Below are 20,953 nucleotides of genomic sequence, written 5' to 3'. Positions count from 1 at the left end.
GATACTGTGTAGTGCCATACTAGTGTTTAGTGAGAGCCGAGGGTAGCTGTCGTTGTGGCTTTGGCAAACCCGGGTAATATATGAAATCAGGTGAAAACATCACACCAATCCATTGGGACGGGAATTGTCTAAAGAGAAGCGAGTGACACAGGTGTTCCAAGCAGTTTAATTCAAAGAAGGAACAAGCAAAGAAGGTTGTGGTTTCTTGAATCTTTTCAAGATTAGCATACATAGGGATTTACTTGTCATCCTGCCCCATGATGAAATTAACGCAATATAGCAATTAACCGTCAATCATTTTCGCTTTTCGTAAACTATAAATCGATGAGAATGATTTGTTCTTGCAAGTGTAGTACTAGCAGGTAGTGTAAAACATATATTTCTCAAACATGTTAAGTGAGTGTAACAAAACATGCGGAGGTTCGTAGGGAACAAAAAAAAAAGTATGGTAGAGAAAAATTGAAGTGCGTGGTTGGTTAGAACAAGCTTTTCATATGAATCAGTCTGTCTCTCTACTCGGAAATTATTGATTCTGTGGGTCTTGTCTAATTTAGCATTCATACCATTTAAATTAGTTGTAAGTTGTAACCACTTTTTCTTCGACAGTGTTGGTTACACTCGTTTTACCTGTGTTTAATGAAGAGACATTGGGCCTGTTCGTTTGCCTGTCGCTAGCGACAGAAAGGAGCGACAGCGACAGAAAGTTGTTCGTTTACCTGTTGCTAGTTTAGCGACCAGTCGCAGCGACTGTCGCCAGCGATCAGCGATCATAATTTTCAGTCGCTAAAATTTTCAGCGACTATCGCCAACGATCAGCGATCAGTCGCTGAAACTAGTCGCTGGATCCAGCGACAGACAAACGAACAACATAGCGACCAAGAAAAATAAAAAAATAAAAATTGATAAATTAAATATGATCAAAATTAAAATTAATTAAATAAAAATATAACTACATATAGTTATTAAAATTAAACTAAATCTAAGTAAATAAAATAAAAAATTAATTTGAACATATTTAAATAAAATTCTAAAAAAACAGTTATAAACAAATTAAATTTAACAATATTAAAATGAATAAATTAAAAATAAAATTCAAATTAATTATTTAAAAATATGTAAATATGTTTTTAATTTATTTTCATGGCTATATGTATTTTTTTTTTTTGAAATAAAAATATAAATTATCAAAAATTAAGTTTTATTAATTTTTTTAAAAAAATATATGGTATTTAATCGCAGCGACAGGCAAACGAACAATTTAGCGACAGTTTCTAGTGACAGTCGCTACAGTCGCTAGCGACAGACAAACGAACAACATATGCTGTCGCTGAAGTCTGTCGCTGGTCGCTGTTGCTGGATCCAGCGACAAGAAAATGAACAGGGCCATTGTTTGTATCTGACTATCTGATATATTTTGATTTCTGATACACTCATTCTCATAAGAAAAAAAAATAAGGGAATAAATCCTTTATGTAAGACATTTTGGAAAACTAATTTGTACTAACAAATATATTAGCTTTCCCTCGGATAAGAATGAACAAATCTAGAAAAATATATAAAACAAACACACAATGGATATATATGCTTATATTTGATTATAAAATTATTATAACTTAAGTATGTGGTTTTCAATATAGACAGTAATTTGACCACATTAAATTTACATATTAATAATTAGAAAAAATTACATATTTATAAAAGGTTTAAAATATGTAAATGTTTATTGTTATTAATATGTAAAAATTAAAATGTATATATATAAAATTAAGTTTACTGAAACCTTACATAAATTTACAAATTAATGACAAACACTCATATTTATACTTATAATTTTACTGATAAATTAGTGGAAAGAAAACAATTAGATATTACATAAATCACGTGTCTCTTCTAAGTCCTACCTAATTGCTAATATTAAAGTCACGAACTCCTTTATTCACGGGGTCTCTTTCACTATAAAAAGCAAGAAACCCCAAAACACTTGTAACACCACTGACCACCCAACAATATCCACACTCTTCTTCTTCTTTGATCCATCACATTCTCTCTCTCTCTCTCTTTTTTCTCTTGTAGACAACACAATGGCACAGAGGAAGATGATTGTGTTTCCGACCAAGAATGAATTGTCAGAAGCAATGGCTGCGTACACTGCCAAGCTCTCCGCAAAGTTCATCAAGGAGAAAGGTATTTTCACCGTTGTTCTCTCCGGCGGTGACCTCATCGATTGGCTCTGGTCTCTAAATCTCTCACTCTCCTCTGTTTTATTTTTCTTCTTTAAAGAAACACAAAGAATCCAATAATTAACGGTTTCAATTAATCGAATGTTGCAGCAAGTTGGTGCAACCTCCTTTTGGGTCGACGAGAGGGTTTGTGCATGGGAAGATCCAGACAGCAACTACAAACTCGCCATGGATGGCTTTCTCTCCAAGGTTTCATAACTTAACCTTAATTACACAAGACTTATCCCTTGTCTTGTGTCTTTTTATAAATAATAATCTATTTTTGGTAATAACATCTTAGATTCCGATTCCGGATAAGAACATCTACGCAATCGACAAACACTCGGCAGCTGATGGTAATGCCGAGCACTGCGCAGCGCTCTACGAGGATTGTCTGAAGCATCTGGTGAAGGAAAAGATCATCCCAATATCCAAAAAGACAGGGTACCCTGAGTTCGATCTACAACTTCTAGGGATGGGTCCTGATGGTCACATGGCGTCTCTCTTCCCAAACCATCCTCAGATCAATGAGAAGCAGAAATGGGTCACTCACATTACCGACTCTCCAAAACCACCACCAAAGAGAATCACATTCACTTTACCTGTCATCAACTCTGCTTTGTACAACCTTATGGCCATTTGTGACAAACCACAGGCCAAATCCGTGGCTGAGATCATGAAGCATAACAACGTCTCCTTACCTTCTGCTCATCTTAGTGCACAAGTCGAAAATGTTTGGTACCTTGACCAAGCAGCTGCCTCCGAGCTCTAGAGTGCTCAAACACATTGATAACGGTGTTTCTTTTTTTTTTTTTTTTTTTTTAAATCTCTAAGTTGCGTATTGTAAAATAACCGGCTAATGCAGACTCCGTACCAGATGTGTTTCTTGTAGTTTTGTGTGCGAGTCACTAGCTATGACTATGGATTATAATAATAACAATAATTGCTTATGTTATGCCGAGGACAAACGAACAAAACAAATATACTCTTCCAAATGTGAGTAGGTGATAACCAAACAAATACTTTTGACCTGGACCAATTACTATCATTCTTCAACAACTCCATGCATGTAGATTTTAAGTCTTGAAACTTCTTTGGTCCCAAAAAAAAAAAATAATAAATAATAATAAAAAAATCTTGAAACTTCTTAATTTAATTAAGGGATGGAACTTTAGCTCATTTCTGGTGTTGGTAAAAAAAAAAAAAAAATTATGTGGATGCATAATAATCCCGAAGATCATCTACAAACAAATGAACAATCATTTTTGTTTTAAATAGTTTCATGGCGAACTAACAATGACATAACAAGTGTTCAAACTTTTCCGTAAGAGCTAGAAAAACCATAACCAAACTCCTTGTAATAGGAGTAATCGAAACAAATATTATAAACGTTAGAAAGAATCCCAAACTAACCTTAAATAAAAACTACATTTTAAACTAAAACTCTAACTTATAATAGAAAATAATTAATATAACAAAAGAGAAAACAGGTAAATTTATTATCTTAGAGGGCTTTGTTTTCTGTTTTCAGGTGAGATGGATTTGCTCAATGCTTTTCAACTATGAACCAAAAGAGAGAAAAAGTAGATTGAGATTCTAAATATGGTTGTTGAACAATTAAGAAAAGAGAGCCCATTCTTCAAGAGACTGGTAGTTTCTGCTCAATATCTTCTGTCGTAGTCAATAGTTTAATTTTAGACTAGGAGTTGTTCACTGTAGACTTGTAGTCATGTTCTTGCGTGTTGGAGATAAATTTTTGTCCATTGAGCTAATTTTCAAAGAAACAAAATAAATATCAAAATAAGTGTACTCCTAATTTTCTTGCCTAAGAGAATATATATATGATCTCGTTTTTGTCCAGTGTCGAACCATGTGAAAGCAAGCTATGCATGCGTGGAATGGAGACAAAATAATATTATACTTGTAAACTTTATTTAGTGTATTCATCTGATTTACCTCCTGGAGATACTAAATAATTTATCTAAGTGTGTACTAGATAATAATGATTATATATTTTCTCAAAAGTAATTAAAGAAAGACGAACGTTCCAACGACGATTCTGGACAGCGCTAGCTTACATATTATGTAATTTGGTAGTTAGGTTTTTGTTTGAATTACTCTTGCAGAATATTTGGTTTGGTTTGGTTTGAAAATACTCTTGATGGCGATTTTAGAGCTTGTAAAAATCGTTTACATATAGAAGACTTAACTTGCGTTGCCTCTATAAGCAATTAATTACGTTTACCATTGCCTCGTGACATGCAGAGCGGAATCTTGAAGCTTCTAAAGATATTATTAGGGATCATAGTAAAATACGGTTGATTCTGAAAATTTTGGAAAACTAAGGATTGCTTTGATGGTAATTAAGGAATTAAACTAATTTGAATGAATTAAAGTTTCCATATAATTATAGCGTCCAATTCTATATTTTATAGATTCTATTAAATACTACAGTGTTATACAATATTAAGATTGCTACTAGATTAGGATCCGTGGTAGAACACGAGTTGAAATTCTTTTTATTTATATTATAATTTAGTATAATATATAATTTATATGATTGTTTTTTAAAGTTTTTTTAGATAAAACATTATGCAATAAAATCATATGCTAAATATGATGGCTTGAAAAAATACATATTTTGTAAGTTTATATGGTTAATTTTGTAATTTTATGTATGAGAAATAGTTTTGTTTGTTTGTTTTTATTTTAATTTTGAACATGTTTGGTAAAATTTTTTTAGTATGATCCGTGTTTAGGTAAGATTTTATTTTCAATTGCACAATAAAATCTCAGAAATCACGATTAAATGTGATAAATTTACCATGATTTTATTCATTTTTACGCTTAACAGTATATTTTTATGCCTAACAGTATATATTTTGTAACAATACATGGTATACTAAAGATTTTATTTTGAAAATTGTATAAATCATTTGAATATTCTCTTTAAGAAGATTTTTTAGAATATTCTTAAGTGTATTCATATAGCCCACGGATTGACCAATTAATCTATAACTTTTTTTGTAACTAACATATATTTAATTTATAACCTATTTTGTAACCAACTTATAAAATTATATAGTTTACGAAAAAAGTTTGTGTATTTCCGTTTTATTATATAGGAGATAATGGTAATGTTATTTTAAAGAAATTTAATAAAAATTTCACTCAAAAATGTTAGAAACAATTCTTAGGGTTTATGCAATGATCTGGCTAGAATTAATTCAATTCTTTAAAAATACTTTAATATATACTATTTTTTCTGCATTGAGTTCTTTAAAATTCCTTAATTGAATACCCCTCATAAAAGTAAATTCACAACTCTTAAAACTTTATGTGTGTTTAATATGAGAATCTTCGAATAAATCAAAGCCTTTTTAAAGCTCGTAAAGTTTTTGACAAAACTAACAAAAAACAAGTAAAACAAGGTAATAGAAAATACTCCTTTCAAGCTCGTTTACTAATAGCAGAAAACATGCATTAATAATATACGTTACTTACGTAAGTAAATTAAACTAAAAATTAATACATGTATTTCCAAATTGTACACGTTCATCACCACATCGTCAAGAGTCAACACCACTTGTTCCTTCTTTCTTTTTCTTTGGTCAACTCACCACTTGTTTTTTCTTCTTTAAATATCACATCTCATCTAATTTGATCAGACTCTCTTTACAGAGAACCATAATGGCATCTGTTTTGGGGAAACAGGAGAGGAAGAAGATTGTGTTTCCCTCAAAGAATGAATTATCAGAGGCTATGGCCAAGTACACGGCCAATCTCTCGGCTAAGTTCTGCAAGGAGAGAGGCTATTTCACCCTTGTTCTTTCCGGTGGTGACCTCATCTCTTGGCTCAGGTGTATATATCTATAATAAAATCTTTAAATCTTTTTTTTTCTATCACCAATTAATCGTTGAATCTTATGCACCTAATTTATATTCTGATATTGTAAAAAAGATTTAAAATCCAATGTTAATTAGTTAACTTTTTGCAGTGAATTGTTGAAACCAGTGTACCAAGAAAGCATCGAATGGTCAAAGTGGCACATTTTTTGGGTGGACGAGAGAGTTGTTCCATTGGACCATAAGGACAGCAACTACAAACTCGCCTTTGATGGTTTTCTCTCCAAGGTCCTTATTTTTTCTTGTCACACCTCATCAAGAACAAGTTTTTATTGATGCCTTGAGACAAATCTTGTTTATATCAAACAAATATACATATATGATGGTAAAGTTAATGAGTTCAAAAAAAAAAAAAAAACAGTTGTCATTAACTAAAATGATTGTGTCATTTATTCTTGTGTACTCCTCTCAAATTCAACTCTACGTATAGGTATCGATTCCAATTGCGAACATATATGCAATTGACCAAGACTGTGCAGCCCTCGGTGATGCCAAAGGCGCAGCATTACTCTACGAGGAATGCATCAAAAGACTAGTGAACCGAAACATCATCCGGACATACAAATCCTCTGGCTTCCCACAGTTCGACCTCCAGCTCTTAGGAATGGGTCCAGACGGTCACATGGCGTCTTTGTTCCCGGGGCACTATCTGATCAAAGAGAAGGCAAACTTGGTAACTTACATCACCGATTCCCCAAAACCGCCACCGAAGAGAATCACCTTTACTTTACCTGTCATTAACTGCGCTTCCTACAACCTCATGGCTGTTTGTGATGAGGCTCAGGCCGATGCGGTCGCTAAGGTTTTCGAAGATGACTTTGACTTGCCTTCAGCTTGGCTCACAGCTGACGTAGAAGCCATATGGTTTCTCGACCAAGCCGCTGCCTCTAAGATCCCTAAATGACATTGAAGGAAGCTGTGTGTTACTGTACATTTCATTTGTATCTTATGTCTAATAAAAGTTGTCAACAATTTGGTTCTTGCATGTGTTTGTTTCTTTTTTTTTTCTTTTTGCATGTGTTTGTTTCAAAAATAATGAATTTGAACATTACGAAGCTCAATGAAAAATTGTACACACTGAAAATCTTGTAGCGCGCGACAGATAGAGAACCAATTTTTGATCTCAAGTCTGACGAATTTAGTAAGGACATAGATAATTGTAAATGTGACAGTGACTCGCAAGCAAACCAATGAAACAGAAATAACTGAAAGTAGGAACAAAGAACAAATAGTGAAGAGAAATCTTTATTTAATATTTCTAATTAAAAGGATACAATGACTATTACAGAGCTTATATAGGGTGGCTACAAAGTAGGAGATTAGGGCACACATCAACACACACACGTCAACATCGGAGAACCAAGGGCATCAAATCTGTTATGGAGAGCGACATGTTCAGCTGTGCACGCTGTGCGTTTAAGAGTAGGTGTCATACGGTTTGACTGTGTCAGCGCCTTGTTACCGTTGCAAGATATAGAGGTGGACTTGGTAATGGGCTCGGTAATGTGTTTGATGCCCATCTCAGTTGAGGCCTTAAGAGATTCAAAAGCAGAAGAGGAGATACCTTCTGTTTGAACTGTAGGGTCTTGGTTAATACACCCCCTCAAACTTAGAGTGGGAGGTAAGACAACGTCAAGTTTGTATCACAGATCAAAGTATGGCTGCTGAGGAAGAGATTTCTTGAAGATGTCAGCAAGTTGATATTCAGCAGGAACATGATTGACCACCAAAGCTCCCAAGGCCACTCGTTCTCTAACAAAGTGAAAGTCGACATCAAAAGACTTGGAGCAATTGTGCATTGCAGGATTTGTAGTCAAGTAAACAACAGATAAATTGTTAGCGCCTTGTTACCGTTGCAAGATATAGAGGTGGACTTGGTAATGGGCTCGGTAATGTGTTTGATGCCCATCTCAGTTGAGGCCTTAAGAGATTCAAAAGCAGAAGAGGAGATACCTTCTGTTTGAACTGTAGGGTCTTGGTTAATACACCCCCTCAAACTTGGAGTAGGAGGTAAGACAACGCCAAGTTTGTATCGCAGATCAAAGTATGGCTGCTGAGGAAGAGATTTCTTGAAGATGTCAGCAAGTTGATATTCAGCAGGAACATGCTTGACCACCAAAGCTCCCAAGGCCACTCGTTCTCTAACAAAGTGAAAGTCAACATCAAAAGACTTGGAGCAATTGTGCATTGCAGGATTTGTAGTCAAGTAAACAGCAGATAAATTATCACAATATAGTTCTGGTGTGATTGGTTGAGAGACACCAGTTTCTCGAAGAAGCAGAGATATCCACTTTAGTTCAGATGCAGCGATAGAGAGAGTCTTGTATTCAGCTTCAGTCGAGGATCTAGATACAGTGGGGTAGCGCTTGGCAGACCAACTAATGATGTTTGAGCCAAGGAAGGTGCAGAAACCACCGACAGACCGTCTTGTTTCTTTACAATTAGCCCAGTCACTGTCACTATACACTCGAAGTGTGGAATCAGTGTCAGAGTAAATGTTGAGTCCCATACTGACTGTGCCTTTGAGATATCGCATGACCCTCTTAAGGAGATAAATATCAGCCATTGAAGGCGAGTGCATTTTCTGGCATACAAGATTCACAGCAAATTGCATATCGGGTCTTGTTAAGGTGAGATACTGAAGCTTGCCAGCTAGGCTTCGAAAATAAGTCGGATCAGTGAAAGGGACTTCCTTTCCACGCACTTTGTCAAGTTGCAGAGGTAAAGGAGTAGGCATTGGAGTGCAATCAGCCATGCCTGCAGCGACCAACAAATCCATAGCATACTTTTCCTGATGAAGAAAGAGTCCTTCAGAGTGATAATGAGCTTGTATGCCCAAAAAATATTGCAGGCCTCTCAAATCTTTCATTCTGAATTCCTTGTTGAGATGAGCAAGCAGAGTACTGACGAGTATAAGATTGTTACCAGTCAGAAGCATATCATCAACATAAAGAAGAAGGAACATCATGTCATTTCCTTTGAGATAGGTGAACAAGGAAGCATCAGCTTAGGTGCATGTAAACCCAAAATCAAGAAGGAAAGTGCTGAACTTATCAAACCAAGCTCGAGGAGCTTGTTTTAGGCCGTAGATTGCCTTGTTGAGCTTACAAATGTAGTATGGCTTGTCTTTGTCCTCAAAACCAGGGGGTTGGTGCATATAAACTGTTTCCTTTAAGTCTCCATGTAAGAAGGCATTCTTAACATCAAGTTGTTTGATGGTCCATTTGTGAGCAGTTGTTGTATGCAAGATTGAACGCACCATAGCAGTTCTTATCACTGGACTATAAGTTTCCATATAATCAACACATTCCTCTTGTTCATAACCTTTAGCCACTAATCTCGTTTTTAATCTATCAAGAGATCCATCTGCCTTTAGTTTTGTTTTAAAAACCCATTTGCAACCAAGAGGATTTGGACAGACTTCAGGAGGAACTAAATCAAATGTACCAGTCTCATGAAAAGATTCGACTTCCTCCCCCATGGCATTAGTCCAACCTTCATCCTTGAGAGCGGTTTTCATAGTTTTTGGCTCTGGATAGCTGCTTTTAACTGTGAACAGAGCATATCTGGGATTCAACTTGACAACACCAGACTTAGCTCTTGTAACCATAGGATGAACATAATCAGTGGTTGGCACAGGGACTGTAGATGTAACCATAGGCTCAGCAAGTACAGCTTCTGTAACCACAGGGACTTCAATATCGCAGTCATCATCATCATTGTCAGAGTCGTGAGACGAAGAATTTGAGGAGATATCTGTAGCGGTTGTTTGTAATGGTGAAGAGGAGTTGTTTACTGTAGGAGGTATGTCAAGCTCCTCAGTAGACTCCAAAACACTCTCCCCACTAACATTACAAGACTCATGATTCTCTGGACAGACAGTAGACCTTTGTGGAACTGAAGCTGTTATTGGGGCTGCAATAGAGTTTTGAACTGTAGAGTCTTGTGAAGTGAAGCTTCCCTGCCAGGCTGAAAGCAAAGGAGTATCATGTGGAGATAATTTCCTGCTCAAGACATCGACAAAAGGGAATTTAGACTCATCAAACAGTACATGTCTGTTGATAAAAACTTTTCCTGATGGTGGATGATAGCAGCGATAACCTTTGTACTTTTCATTATAACCAATGAAAACACACAGAAGCGATTTAGGATCAAACTTATTGCGAGAGTAGGGAAGAAGATATGGGTAGCATGCACAACCAAAGACCCGAAGCGATGTATAAATTGGTGGTTTTCCCGTAAGCATCTCATAAGGACTCTTCTTATCAGGCAAAACCGAAGATGGAAGAAGATTTCCAAGAAACGTCGAGGTAAAGAAAGCTTCGACCCATAAATGATGTGGAAGTTTTCCTTGAAACAACATGGATAGACCGAGTTCGGTAATATGGCGATGCTTCCTCTCTGCAAGACCGTTTTGCTGCGGAGTGTAAGGACACGAAACTAGTTGTTGAATGCCACAATTACTTAAGTGTGCAATGAACTGATTATTCATAAATTCACACCCTCCATCACACTGAAACGTAACAATTTTCTGCTGAAACTGATTTTCGACCATCTTTTGAAATTGTAAAAACACAGGAAAGCAATCAGATTTAAGACGCAGAGGATAGAACCATGTAAACCTTGAATAGTTGTCAATGAAGATTACATAGTAACGAAAACCCTGAGTCAAAACCACTGGAGAAGGTCCCCATAAGTCACAGTGGAAACGCTCTAAAGGTCTACTAGAAACAAAAGCAGAGGAAGTAAAAGGAAGTAAAAGGGAGTTTCCAATCTGACAAGCATCACATAACCGATGACTCATATTATTAATAACTATGGCCTTATTTCGTGAAAGTTGTTGAAGAACATCTTGATGAGGATGACCTAGCCTCAGGTGCCACACCTCATCACTTGTAGCCTGTTGTCTCACAGAGTAACACGCCATGAACCGAAGATTCTTCAACAGATACAGATCCTTACGTCTGGGACCGCTGGTGAGGAGCTACCTTGTCTGTTTGTCCTTAATAATCACAGCATCAGAATCAAACTCAATTGCACAAGGATAATCACAAGTGAGTTTTGAAACAAACAATAGTGATTTTGTGATACCAGGACAAACTAAGACATCTCGTAAGGGCAAGTTACCTTGACGACTTGGCAACACAGATGAACCGATGTGAGTAATAGGCAAAAAATCACTGTTACCAACAATGACAGAGTCCTCACCACTGTATGGTTGAGCTGTCTGCAGCTGAGTAGTGGATTTGGTGATATGAGCTGTAGCTGAAGAGTCAGGATACCACTCAGTTCCAGTTTGAGTGTTAGGACCAGAAACGTGCATTGCAGTGAGTGCTTGTGTCAAGTCTTCAGCCTGATAGGAGTGATCAAAACGTTTGTAACACTTAGCAGCAGAGTGACCATATTTGTTGCAGATCTGACAAGTAGGACGTGTGTCAGAGTTAGAGGAAGAGCCGTGAGAAATCTGTTGATGGAAACCTCTTCCTCGGGTTGAATAACTTCCATGACCTCGATATCCACCAGACCGACCATGAGACTGACCACGACCACGAGTTGAGTATCCCCTATCAGTAGTGAAAGCCAGATGAGGAGATACTGATGAACCAGCATAGCGTTGAATCTTATCATCAAAGTTAGTCAGTTTTATCACAACATCATCGTACGTAAATGGAAAGGTATCCATTTGACTTTCAATAACAGTAGCTATAGACTCATATTCCTGACCTAACCCATGAAGAACTCCAAAAAAATTTATTTTCAAGAACAAAGTAGCCAATAGAATGTAGTTGAACACATATCTTCTTAATAGAGTCGAGATACTCAGCTAAATGTTTTTCAGCCTTCTCAATAGAGTAAAGACGACGCTGAAGGTCACTTTTCCTAGAGGCCGAGATGTAGTTGTATTTCTTGGCTAGAGAGAACCATACCTCTCCAGAAGTTTGAAGACCATACACAGATATGAGAGCTTCTTCCGAGAGAGAACCAATCAGCCATCCCATAATCTTCTGGTCATTGTGTATCCAAGTGAGGAAATCCGGATTTGGAGCTTCAGTCTGCGCATCTCCATTTTTGACTGTTCTGGTTGCAGGGGGACACGGAGAACTGCCAGGGACATGACCCAACAACCTCTGATTGTTAAGCCAATTTCGAGCTGGATTTTCTATAAAAGATAGTTTGAGGAGAGTTTTAAAGTAACACAATGAGAAAAACATAAAGCGGAAGAATCAGAATTATCAGCCATTGGCGACTGAACTCTGATACCATGAAAGTAGGAACAAAGAACAAATAGTGAAGAGAAATCTTTATTCAATATTTCTGCTTAAAGGGATACAATATGACTATTACAGAGCTTATATAGGGTGGCTACAAAATAGGAGATTAGGGCACACATCAACACACACACGTCAACAATAACGAAGTGAAACAATTAATATATAAAGGAAAGAGTCCTAAACAGCAAGAACGTACGTACACTCTCAGTGAGGTAGCAATTAATTTGGTTCTAGACTTCTAGTGATGTTGAGACTTTAGTCAAAAGATCATAAATTAAGTTTAACATAGTACAGCTCAATGCGTAATAAGCACTCAATAAAACCAGTAGAGAAACAAGCTTAGAAGCATGTCGAAAAAGCAGAATTCTCTAACAAAATCCAATAACAAATTAAAGAGATGAAGAAGCAACTGTAGAATAGGAGGCCTTTTCGAACTTCCTTCCCTTAGCACGAACGTATCGCTTGGAGTGAATGTGTGGCACACCAGGAGCAGGAACGAAATGCTTGACTGCTTCATGTGAGTTATTAGGTCCTCAAAGAAGTATCTAGACACAAGAAACACCCAACCATCAGTTTTAATTATCAAGTTGAAAATGCACAAGTACAGATAGGAGGTTAAGAGAATTACAGTGTTCTGGCCCGTTGGAGCTCTGAGAGCGAACTGGTCAAAGGTTAAGCATTCACCACCAGCTTTCTCAATGGGAGCTCTAGCCTCAAGGCAGTGACTTTCATAGCGTGTTACCACAAAAGAAAAAAAGAAATGGTAAGAAAAAGTAGACAAGTGAACCGAACCGGAGTTAATCAAGAAGAAAATTTCGATTTTTTGGGTTTTTGATAAAATTTACTCGTCAAAACTTTTCAAACATCTTTCAGTTTGTTGTCACTCCCAATGTTGTCCAAATTGAAGAAGATAAGACCAGATTCGTCACCTTAATTTTCGTTCGTTGTAGTCTGCTGTTTTCGGTATATATTTTTTTCTTTTTCTCTTTTTTCATTGTCATAATTCTAGCAAACAGAGTAAATTTTGCTCGTTGTTGTTGTTGTTTGTAACGTATACGAAAGTGGATTTTGTTTAATGGGTATCTCAAAGTATCATGCTTTTTCTTTCCAGATTCATTTCACTGTTTGTATCTCTACTGGGCTTGTGTTCTTGTACCCCAATTAGCTGATTTTGAAGTGTTTTAGTAACTTAGATCTTACTGCTACACACATCAAGAATCTCTACTTTTTGGTATAGATCACATATGTTTTCCTCTTGTCCCACTGATTCGAACAATGTATAGTCTTTTTAGTTGCCAAATCAAAATTTTGATTCGAGATTCCGAAACTTTAACAACATCTTTTAGTCTTTTAGTTCCTAATTTTATAGTTTCAGTTGAATGATATGTTTTTTTTTTTTTTTTGGTATGGGTGTTATGTAGATTTCTCTTGATTTGATTATTCTTTTCTTTGGCCTTTCATCTTTCATAGTGTATATCTTTCTTGTTTGTTTGAACTGGGTTTATTAATGTGGTGGATTCATTTGACATATCAATGGGCAGATAATTCGAAAAGGCATAGAAGATGGCCAGTGTGTCGTGGCAGGCCATGGCTGTGGCAATAGTGCTGTTGCTGCTGTCAGTGCAAGGGTACCCGGAAGAAGATTTGGTGGTGAGGCTACCAGGTCAACCAACAGTTGGGTTCAAACAATACGCAGGTTATGTCGATGTCGACGTGAAAGCTGGTCGGAGTCTCTTCTATTACTACGTGGAGGCTGTCAAACAACCAGATACAAAACCATTAACCCTTTGGCTCAATGGAGGTCCGCTCAGCTTTTTTCTACATACAGTAGTTCATATGTTTTAAAGAATGTGTGAATTAAATTTCATGTTTGAGCGTTTGTAGTGCAGGTCCAGGTTGTTCTTCGATTGGTGGAGGAGCTTTCACTGAGTTAGGTCCATTTTACCCCACAGGCGATGGCCGTGGCCTCCGTGTTAACTCCATGTCTTGGAACAAAGGTTTGTTTGTTCTTGACAATTTTATGCATGAGCTCTCTCTGATTCTACATTTGATGTGTTGTAATATATATGTGTAGCCTCGAACTTGCTATTTGTGGAGTCACCGGCTGGAGTAGGATGGTCTTACTCCAACCGAACCTCTGATTACAACGCTGGAGACAGATCTACTGGTACAATCTAAATTCCACTCTTTAAACTAGATTAGTAGATAGATTGTTGTTTCTTTAAAATGTGTTATGTTGTTGGAACAGCTAGCGATATGCTCGTCTTCTTGTTGAGATGGTTGGACAAGTTCCCAAATTTGAAGTCTCGCGACCTCTTTCTCACTGGCGAAAGCTATGCAGGTGTGTCTTCGATATCGATGACGGAAACTGAATGTTGACCTTAAAAAACATCAATATTCTCATATTTTTTGCAGGACATTACATACCTCAACTGGCTGATGCGATTCTCAGCTACAATTCACGGTCAAGTGGTTTCAAGTTCAACATCAAAGGCATTGCAGTAAGCAAAAGAACCCTTCTTGACGTTTCATGAGCTCTTTTGGTTCTCTTCTGAATCCTTTCTGTTTTTTTTTTTTTTTTGATCAGATTGGCAATCCACTTCTGAAGCTTGAGAGGGACAGTCCAGCTATGTACGAGTTCTTCTGGTCTCATGGGATGATCTCTGATGAACTCAAACTCACAATCACGAGCCAATGTGACTTTGAAGATTACACATTTGCCAGCCCCCATAACGTAAGCACGGCCTGCAATGAGGCTATCGGTGAAACCGAAAGCATCATCACTGAGTACGTCAACAACTATGATGTTCTCCTTGACGTATGCTATCCATCTATCGTTCAGCAAGAGCTGAGGCTCAAGAAAATTGTCAGCCCTTTTTCACCTTTTGGTCCTACCAACAAAAAAAAACCTTTTAATTGTTGGAATTGTCTGTCAATTTTTTTTTTAAATGGTTTCAGGCAACTAAGATGAGCTTGGGAGTGGATGTTTGTATGACATACGAAAGACGCTTCTATTTTAACCTTCCAGAGGTACAGATAGCGCTTCATGCGAACCGCACTCACCTGCCTTATGAATGGTCAATGTGCAGCAGGTAAATTAGCTTACCCTCTCTCTCTCTCTCAGTTTCATTGATCACAAAATTAAAAAAGCTGTTTATAAGTAAAGTTGATATATCTCTATACGTATTGCTATTGGCTTTTTACTTTGCCTGTCACAGCGTGTTAAACTACTCTGGCATAGATGGGAACATTGACATGCTTCCGGTTCTGAAGAGAATTCTACAGAACAAAATTCCTGTTTGGATCTTTAGGTAATAATTCTATTGAAAATCTCTTTTTATCTCCTTCTTCTCCTGTCTTTTTTAGCTTAACACCCAGCTTGTCGAAATTGCAGTGGAGATCAAGATTCCGTAGTTCCATTCCTGGGTTCTAGAACTCTCGTAAGAGAACTTGCTCAAGATCTCAACTTCGAGACCACAGTTCCATATGGAGCCTGGTTTCACAAAAGACAAGTAGGTTCTGAGACGGTGAAACAATGTTAAAGTTAGTAAAAGCCAAGTTTGCTCCCTGCAAAAATTTCTCAAACGGATTGCAAACCTTTTCAATGTAACTAGGTTGGAGGCTGGGCCATCGAGTATGGAAAGCTACTGACTTTTGCAACAGTGAGAGGAGCGGCTCATATGGTGCCTTATGCGCAGCCCTCTCGAGCTCTGCATTTGTTCAGTAGCTTTGCCCAACCAAACACATTCTTCTACAGATGAATGAAAGACCAGAGATATCTTTTGTAAGACACTCTAGTTTGTATTTAATTCATCTTTCTCAGGCCTTAGATTGAGTAGAGATATAGAAAACACCCAAGGGCTTCTGTTGTGGTTTGGTTAGATCTTCAAGTGCATTTGTTTTAGTTATCTTAATTTTCATTTGATTATTAGGAACATAACTTAGTCTCTTGATAATGATAAATTATATGTGATGTATGATGACATTTCATAATGTATTACCCAAACGAAGAGTAGTAATATCAATAATTTTATCACCATATTATTTGTTTTACATAATTATGTCAATATGTTTTAGCAGGAGTACTCGCATGTGCACATCCTATAACCAAGATAGTCGACACAACCCCCACGTCCATTTTTGTACTTTATTGCGCATAGTCTATCACAGCAAGTCAGAGGACACTTGTCAGTGCACATATCAATCGCGCCGAGGCACACTTTGGCTGGTAAAAGTGGCACACATTCGTAGGTGCACATGCACATCCCATCCCCACCGTTACATTTGCTTACGCTCAGTGGCCCGTGTTTGGCCTTGCATCTTTCGTCGCAATTTTTACAAGGGCCAAGGCTGTTGTCCACGCATGTATGAGCTTGATTCAGAACTGAAACATTATTGTTTTAGTAAACTTAACATAATAAAAAAAAAATGTATTTGTACCATATAGAAAGAACAAGTAAACTAAGAAATTAACAATGAAAATATATATATTTAAATTGTGAAGAAATATGTGATTGTTTTCGTAACTATGTTATTTTTATTTGGACATCTAATTTATTAAATTTAGATTACATTTTAGGATTTGAAATTTTTGTTTTGACATATAGAGCATCCATTTTGATAAACTAGTTGTACACATAACAAAATAGCTTGTTACATAAAGAAAAAAATACGCATTTCATTAAATGAAATTTAAAATTCGGAAAATTTTGAAAAAAAAAACTCTGGAAGATATATAATACCTGAGGCAAATATGATAAGTAAGCTAACAAGAAATACAAGTGAGGTTGTCCTCTCCATACTTTCACCTTTTCTAGTTTTCTTCTAAACTTTTCTTTCTATGAGAATTGTATGTTCTTGGGGTAACTAGTTAATCTATATATATAGAGACTCTATTAGATAAAAATAATAATTAAAAGTTGAACATGATGAGGAAATTAATTATCTGCCCTTTAATAAGTAAATCATGTACATAAAATTTTACCTAATATTGTTATGGCCAATAAAGTTCATTGTGTAAATAATTTTCTTTTAATAACAATGTTCCTCAAAATTGGTTAATTTGAGTCAATCAATTAAAGTTGTTGACAAAAAAAAAGTTCTTTCAGTTTTTTTTTATAACTCATTTCAAGTTCTTTCAGTTACAAAATCTATTTATTTCTTAAATGAATAACTTTCCATTAAATCTAAATCAATTATATAAGTCACCCATATGCTTATCTTATATTTCCATGAAATCTAAGGCCTTGAATGGTAACTAGTTTTTAACTGGATTTTGGTTTTTGATTTTTAAAAAATCTATTATTTTACCATTCAAGATTTTTTAAAATTGGATTCTCTAAAGATTAGGGAAACTAGTTTCTAAGTGGTTTTTCCAAATTTCAAAGAGAAACTAAAAAACCATAATTTTGAGATTTTGTGGAAAACCTTTTTTCAGCGTAAGTTTTTATTTTTGATTTTTTGATTTATTAATTTTTAAATATACAGCAAAAACCAAAAACCAAAAATGTGAAAACCAAAATCTAAAAACTAAAAACCAATGAAAAACTTATTGCCCATTCATAGCCTAAATATCTCAAAATTAGTTATTAAAAAATTATGTTACTACATTGAACCTAGTACATTGAAACTTGTAAACTTAGGGGGTGTATTGAAACAATGATTTTGGAGGATTTGATGGGATTTAGGAAATTTGGAATTTTTGTAGATTTTAGGGAAGTTGATATGAATTATATGAAAATTCTTTCAAATCCCACCTAAAACCATGAGATTTAGATTTCTATATTTTTAACTAAACAAATCCTCTCTAATCCTCCAGAATCCCTAAAACTTATTAAAATCCAAATCCACAAACTGTTTTGAATAACAGTGGATTTTAAAGTAGATTTTTAAATCATCAGTTCAATAATAGTGGATTTCATGAGACTTTTTAAAATCCATAATTGAATAACATAGGATTTGTAACTTTTACACAAATCATTTAAAATGTCAACGCGATGCTTCAGGTTCATGAAAACAATTTTGAACCTAATTACAATTAACGGGCCTTGGCCCATATGCAACAAGATTCATCTGAAGCGAAACGGTGGTCGTGTCGTGGTCCTTTAGCATAATCTCTGTTTGGCACTTGTTTGGTCGGACGGAGAAGGCTCTTTAATCCACTTGTACTACTAACTCCACGAAGTCAAAGTTGCACACTTTCACTACAAAGTCGAGACCTTTTTTATTTGTTTACGATGGCTACTTCGTCTTGTTGTTCCCTTCGCTCGATTCTATTCTCATCGCCCACCAACCTCCGTTCTAATTATTCTCTCCCCAAGTATCATCTCACTTGCTCTCCTTTTTCTTCTTCTACCGCGTCTCGTTTCGAATCGTACTCTGTTTCATCGATCGGAACTGGATCTACTAGCCGGAAATTATCTCATACTCGGAGAAAGGTACTGGAGGTGAGAAGCATGGCTACGACGACGGCGGAGGAGAAGAAAAGAGTTGAGATTTATGATCTCGAGGAGAATTTGGCGGTTGATTTGGCAAAATTCACAGCTGATCTCTCCGATAAGTTTTGTAAAGAGAGAGGCGCTTTCACTGTCGTTGTCTCTGGTGGCTCTCTCATCAAATCGCTCAGGTGTGTGTTCTTTATCTTTCTTTCGATTTGAAAACCATGATAATTTTTTTGGCTTGTGAAGATTTGATTTGGGATTTAGGGTGTTGTAAAGTCTTTAATTTTTAGGGTTTAAACATCTGCAAATTTTGAATTTGAATGGGGCTTGTGAATGGGATTCCAAGTAACTAGGTTTTGTTTGATCTCAGTCTCATGGATACTACTATGAATGTTCGATTAATGAACCTAATGTTTTATTTGTATCGTTTGAGTATTGGTGTTTATCATCATTCATTCATTATTGGTGTTGAAGATGATGTATGACTGTTCTTGGTTTGTTTTGCAATTTGTGATTCTCTTAGTTTTCTATTGAGTTATGGTTCTATTCAATTCATGGTTGATCAAGAACATAGCTTTTCATATCTTTGACTTACTTTCTTGATAGTGTTTTGTTTTATCTAATGAAAATGCTTTGCTCAAACTTTCCAGGAAATTAGTTGAATCTCCTTATGCTGATTCGATCGATTGGGCGAGGTGGCATTTCTTCTGGGTTGACGAGAGGGTTGTGCCAAAGGATCACGACGACAGCAACTACAAGCTAGCTTATGATGGTTTTCTATCCAAGGTATTTGAACTTTCTCTGTCCCCTTCATTGTTGGTCTCACATGTTCATTAAAGGTTTCTCGATACATCCTTGTAACTCGCATAGTTATCTTCATTTCTTTTTTCTATAGAATTGTTGTAGTGGTTGTTGAGACTCAGTGTGTATAGAGTGCACGTTGAATCACATAACTCTTGATTCAAACGTTTTAAATGACTGAAACATATATGATTATAGTAACTTTTTCAACGAACTGATGATAAGAGCTCTTCAGGTTCCAATTCCAGCTGGAAACGTATATGCAATCAACGAATCACTATCCGCCGAGGCTGCAGCGGATGATTACGAGACCTGTCTCAAACATTTGGTGAAGACTAATATCCTCCGCGTATCTGAAACAACCGGCTTCCCCGAATTTGATCTCATGCTTCTCGGTATGGGACCTGATGGCCACGTAGCATCCTTATTCCCTGGACATGGTCTCTGCAACGAGAACAAGAAATGGGTAGTTTCAATCACCGATTCTCCAAAACCTCCGTCTGAAAGAATCACCTTCACATTCCCCGTGATCAACTCCTCTGCACATGTAGCTCTAGTCGTTTGCGGTTCTGGCAAAGCTGAAGCCGTGCAGGCAGCTCTGAAAAAGACTGGGACTGTCCCACCTGCGGGTTCTGTCTCTGCTGAAGAGGAGCTGGTTTGGTTTCTTGATAAACCAGCATCTTCCAAGCTCTAAGTCGTAATGTTTTCCATTTCATTTCACTTACCAATGTGACTACTCCTCCAGTTTGGTTTTTTGGATTGTTAGGTCGAGTGGTTTAACTCGCGGACTCTCTCTATCTGGGAAGAGATTGTTGTAATAAAAGTGTACTTTTGACATTGTGAAATAATGAATCAAATCAAAATATATCAGAACCAACATTCTCTATCCAATGGTTGTTTTGAGACCGTTGAGTCATTTTGGTATAGTGCAGCCCGAGATATGAGTGTGTTAACTTAAAACAAGATAGTAATTGTGGACCTTGTGGTGAGTGAGTAAGATATTTATTTCCTAAATTGAAGCATGTATTAATATTAATTTACAGAAACTAGAAAACACGTTGGGCATTAAAAGAGATGAGATTCTGGTTCATCTATTCTTAATGTAGGGAATATAAAAGGTATGTGATTCATATGAGATTTTTGATTGTTGACTGAAAAGGACTTATAGTTGGAAACATATATGGGTATAGGTTGACATATTTACTAAGAAATTTAATTTAGTTGGACTATATAATTACTAAAACCAAATCATCTTTAGATACATTTATTACTGTGACTGTGAATATAATTAAAGAGGAAAGAAATAAATAAAGAA

General features: G+C 36.3%; 4 protein-coding genes and 1 pseudogene across 5 annotated transcripts; 4 read left to right on the top strand and 1 right to left on the bottom strand.

Moving 5' to 3' along the window:
• Positions 1-1,973: 1,973 nt before the first annotated feature.
• Positions 1,974-3,174, top strand: LOC104770840 (putative 6-phosphogluconolactonase 5; annotated as a pseudogene). Its single transcript, XR_015593745.1, has 3 exons — positions 1,974-2,233; positions 2,331-2,429; positions 2,521-3,174. The product of XR_015593745.1 is annotated as a putative 6-phosphogluconolactonase 5 (transcript).
• Positions 3,175-5,757: 2,583 nt separating this feature from the next.
• LOC104770839 (putative 6-phosphogluconolactonase 4) lies at positions 5,758-7,209 on the top strand. The gene is made up of 3 exons (XM_010495299.3): positions 5,758-6,079; positions 6,218-6,353; positions 6,556-7,209. Exons 1-3 carry the CDS (start codon positions 5,910-5,912, stop codon positions 7,027-7,029), a joined length of 780 nt encoding a protein of 259 aa, XP_010493601.1. The 5' UTR covers positions 5,758-5,909; the 3' UTR covers positions 7,030-7,209.
• Positions 7,210-13,393: 6,184 nt separating this feature from the next.
• Positions 13,394-16,436, top strand: LOC104770837 (serine carboxypeptidase-like 42). Its single transcript, XM_019241653.2, is given in 12 exon segments — positions 13,394-13,486; positions 13,939-14,198; positions 14,287-14,394; positions 14,472-14,564; positions 14,646-14,738; positions 14,813-14,898; positions 14,985-15,263; positions 15,356-15,489; positions 15,616-15,708; positions 15,792-15,909; positions 16,012-16,127; positions 16,129-16,436. Coding segments are annotated over 11 exon segments (1,392 nt in total). The 5' UTR covers positions 13,394-13,486; positions 13,939-13,960; the 3' UTR covers positions 16,163-16,436.
• On the bottom strand, positions 16,409-17,298 carry LOC104770838 (putative defensin-like protein 179). Its single transcript, XM_010495298.3, has 2 exons — positions 17,140-17,298; positions 16,409-16,781 (listed from the first exon to the last, which is right to left on the bottom strand). The coding sequence occupies exons 1-2, from the start codon at positions 17,195-17,197 to the stop codon at positions 16,471-16,473; spliced, it is 369 nt and encodes a 122-aa protein (XP_010493600.1). The 5' UTR covers positions 17,198-17,298; the 3' UTR covers positions 16,409-16,470.
• A 1,027-nt stretch (positions 17,299-18,325) lies between these two features.
• Positions 18,326-20,524, top strand: LOC104770836 (6-phosphogluconolactonase 3, chloroplastic). Its single transcript, XM_010495294.3, has 3 exons — positions 18,326-19,022; positions 19,488-19,623; positions 19,874-20,524. Exons 1-3 carry the CDS (start codon positions 18,634-18,636, stop codon positions 20,330-20,332), a joined length of 984 nt encoding a protein of 327 aa, XP_010493596.1. The 5' UTR covers positions 18,326-18,633; the 3' UTR covers positions 20,333-20,524.
• The last annotated feature ends 429 nt before the right edge of the window (positions 20,525-20,953 follow it).

The sequence above is a fragment of the Camelina sativa genome, chromosome 20 (genome assembly GCF_030686135.1).
Source record: "Camelina sativa cultivar CO46 ecotype springtype chromosome 20, ASM3068613v1".
In the NCBI taxonomy this organism is placed as follows: domain Eukaryota; kingdom Viridiplantae; phylum Streptophyta; class Magnoliopsida; order Brassicales; family Brassicaceae; genus Camelina; species Camelina sativa.
Note: the sequence above shows the minus strand (reverse complement) of the source record. Positions and strands in the feature narration are given on the sequence as shown.

What these genes read in the sequence shown, in the direction of transcription:
- LOC104770839 (XM_010495299.3), top strand. Translation starts at nt 5,910, where the DNA reads ATGGCATCTGTTTTGGGGAAACAGGAGAGGAAGAAGATTGTGTTTCCC. An exon ending in GACCTCATCTCTTGGCTCAG is followed by an intron (nt 6,080 to 6,217) that starts GTGTATATATCT and finishes AACTTTTTGCAG; the next exon opens with TGAATTGTTGAAACCAGTGT. An exon ending in TTGATGGTTTTCTCTCCAAG is followed by an intron (nt 6,354 to 6,555) that starts GTCCTTATTTTT and finishes CTCTACGTATAG; the next exon opens with GTATCGATTCCAATTGCGAA.
- LOC104770838 (XM_010495298.3), bottom strand. Translation starts at nt 17,197, where the DNA reads ATGGAGAGGACAACCTCACTTGTATTTCTTGTTAGCTTACTTATCATA. An exon ending in ACTTATCATATTTGCCTCAG is followed by an intron (nt 16,782 to 17,139) that starts GTATTATATATC and finishes ATAATGTTTCAG; the next exon opens with TTCTGAATCAAGCTCATACA.
- LOC104770836 (XM_010495294.3), top strand. Translation starts at nt 18,634, where the DNA reads ATGGCTACTTCGTCTTGTTGTTCCCTTCGCTCGATTCTATTCTCATCG. An exon ending in TCTCTCATCAAATCGCTCAG is followed by an intron (nt 19,023 to 19,487) that starts GTGTGTGTTCTT and finishes CAAACTTTCCAG; the next exon opens with GAAATTAGTTGAATCTCCTT. An exon ending in ATGATGGTTTTCTATCCAAG is followed by an intron (nt 19,624 to 19,873) that starts GTATTTGAACTT and finishes AGAGCTCTTCAG; the next exon opens with GTTCCAATTCCAGCTGGAAA.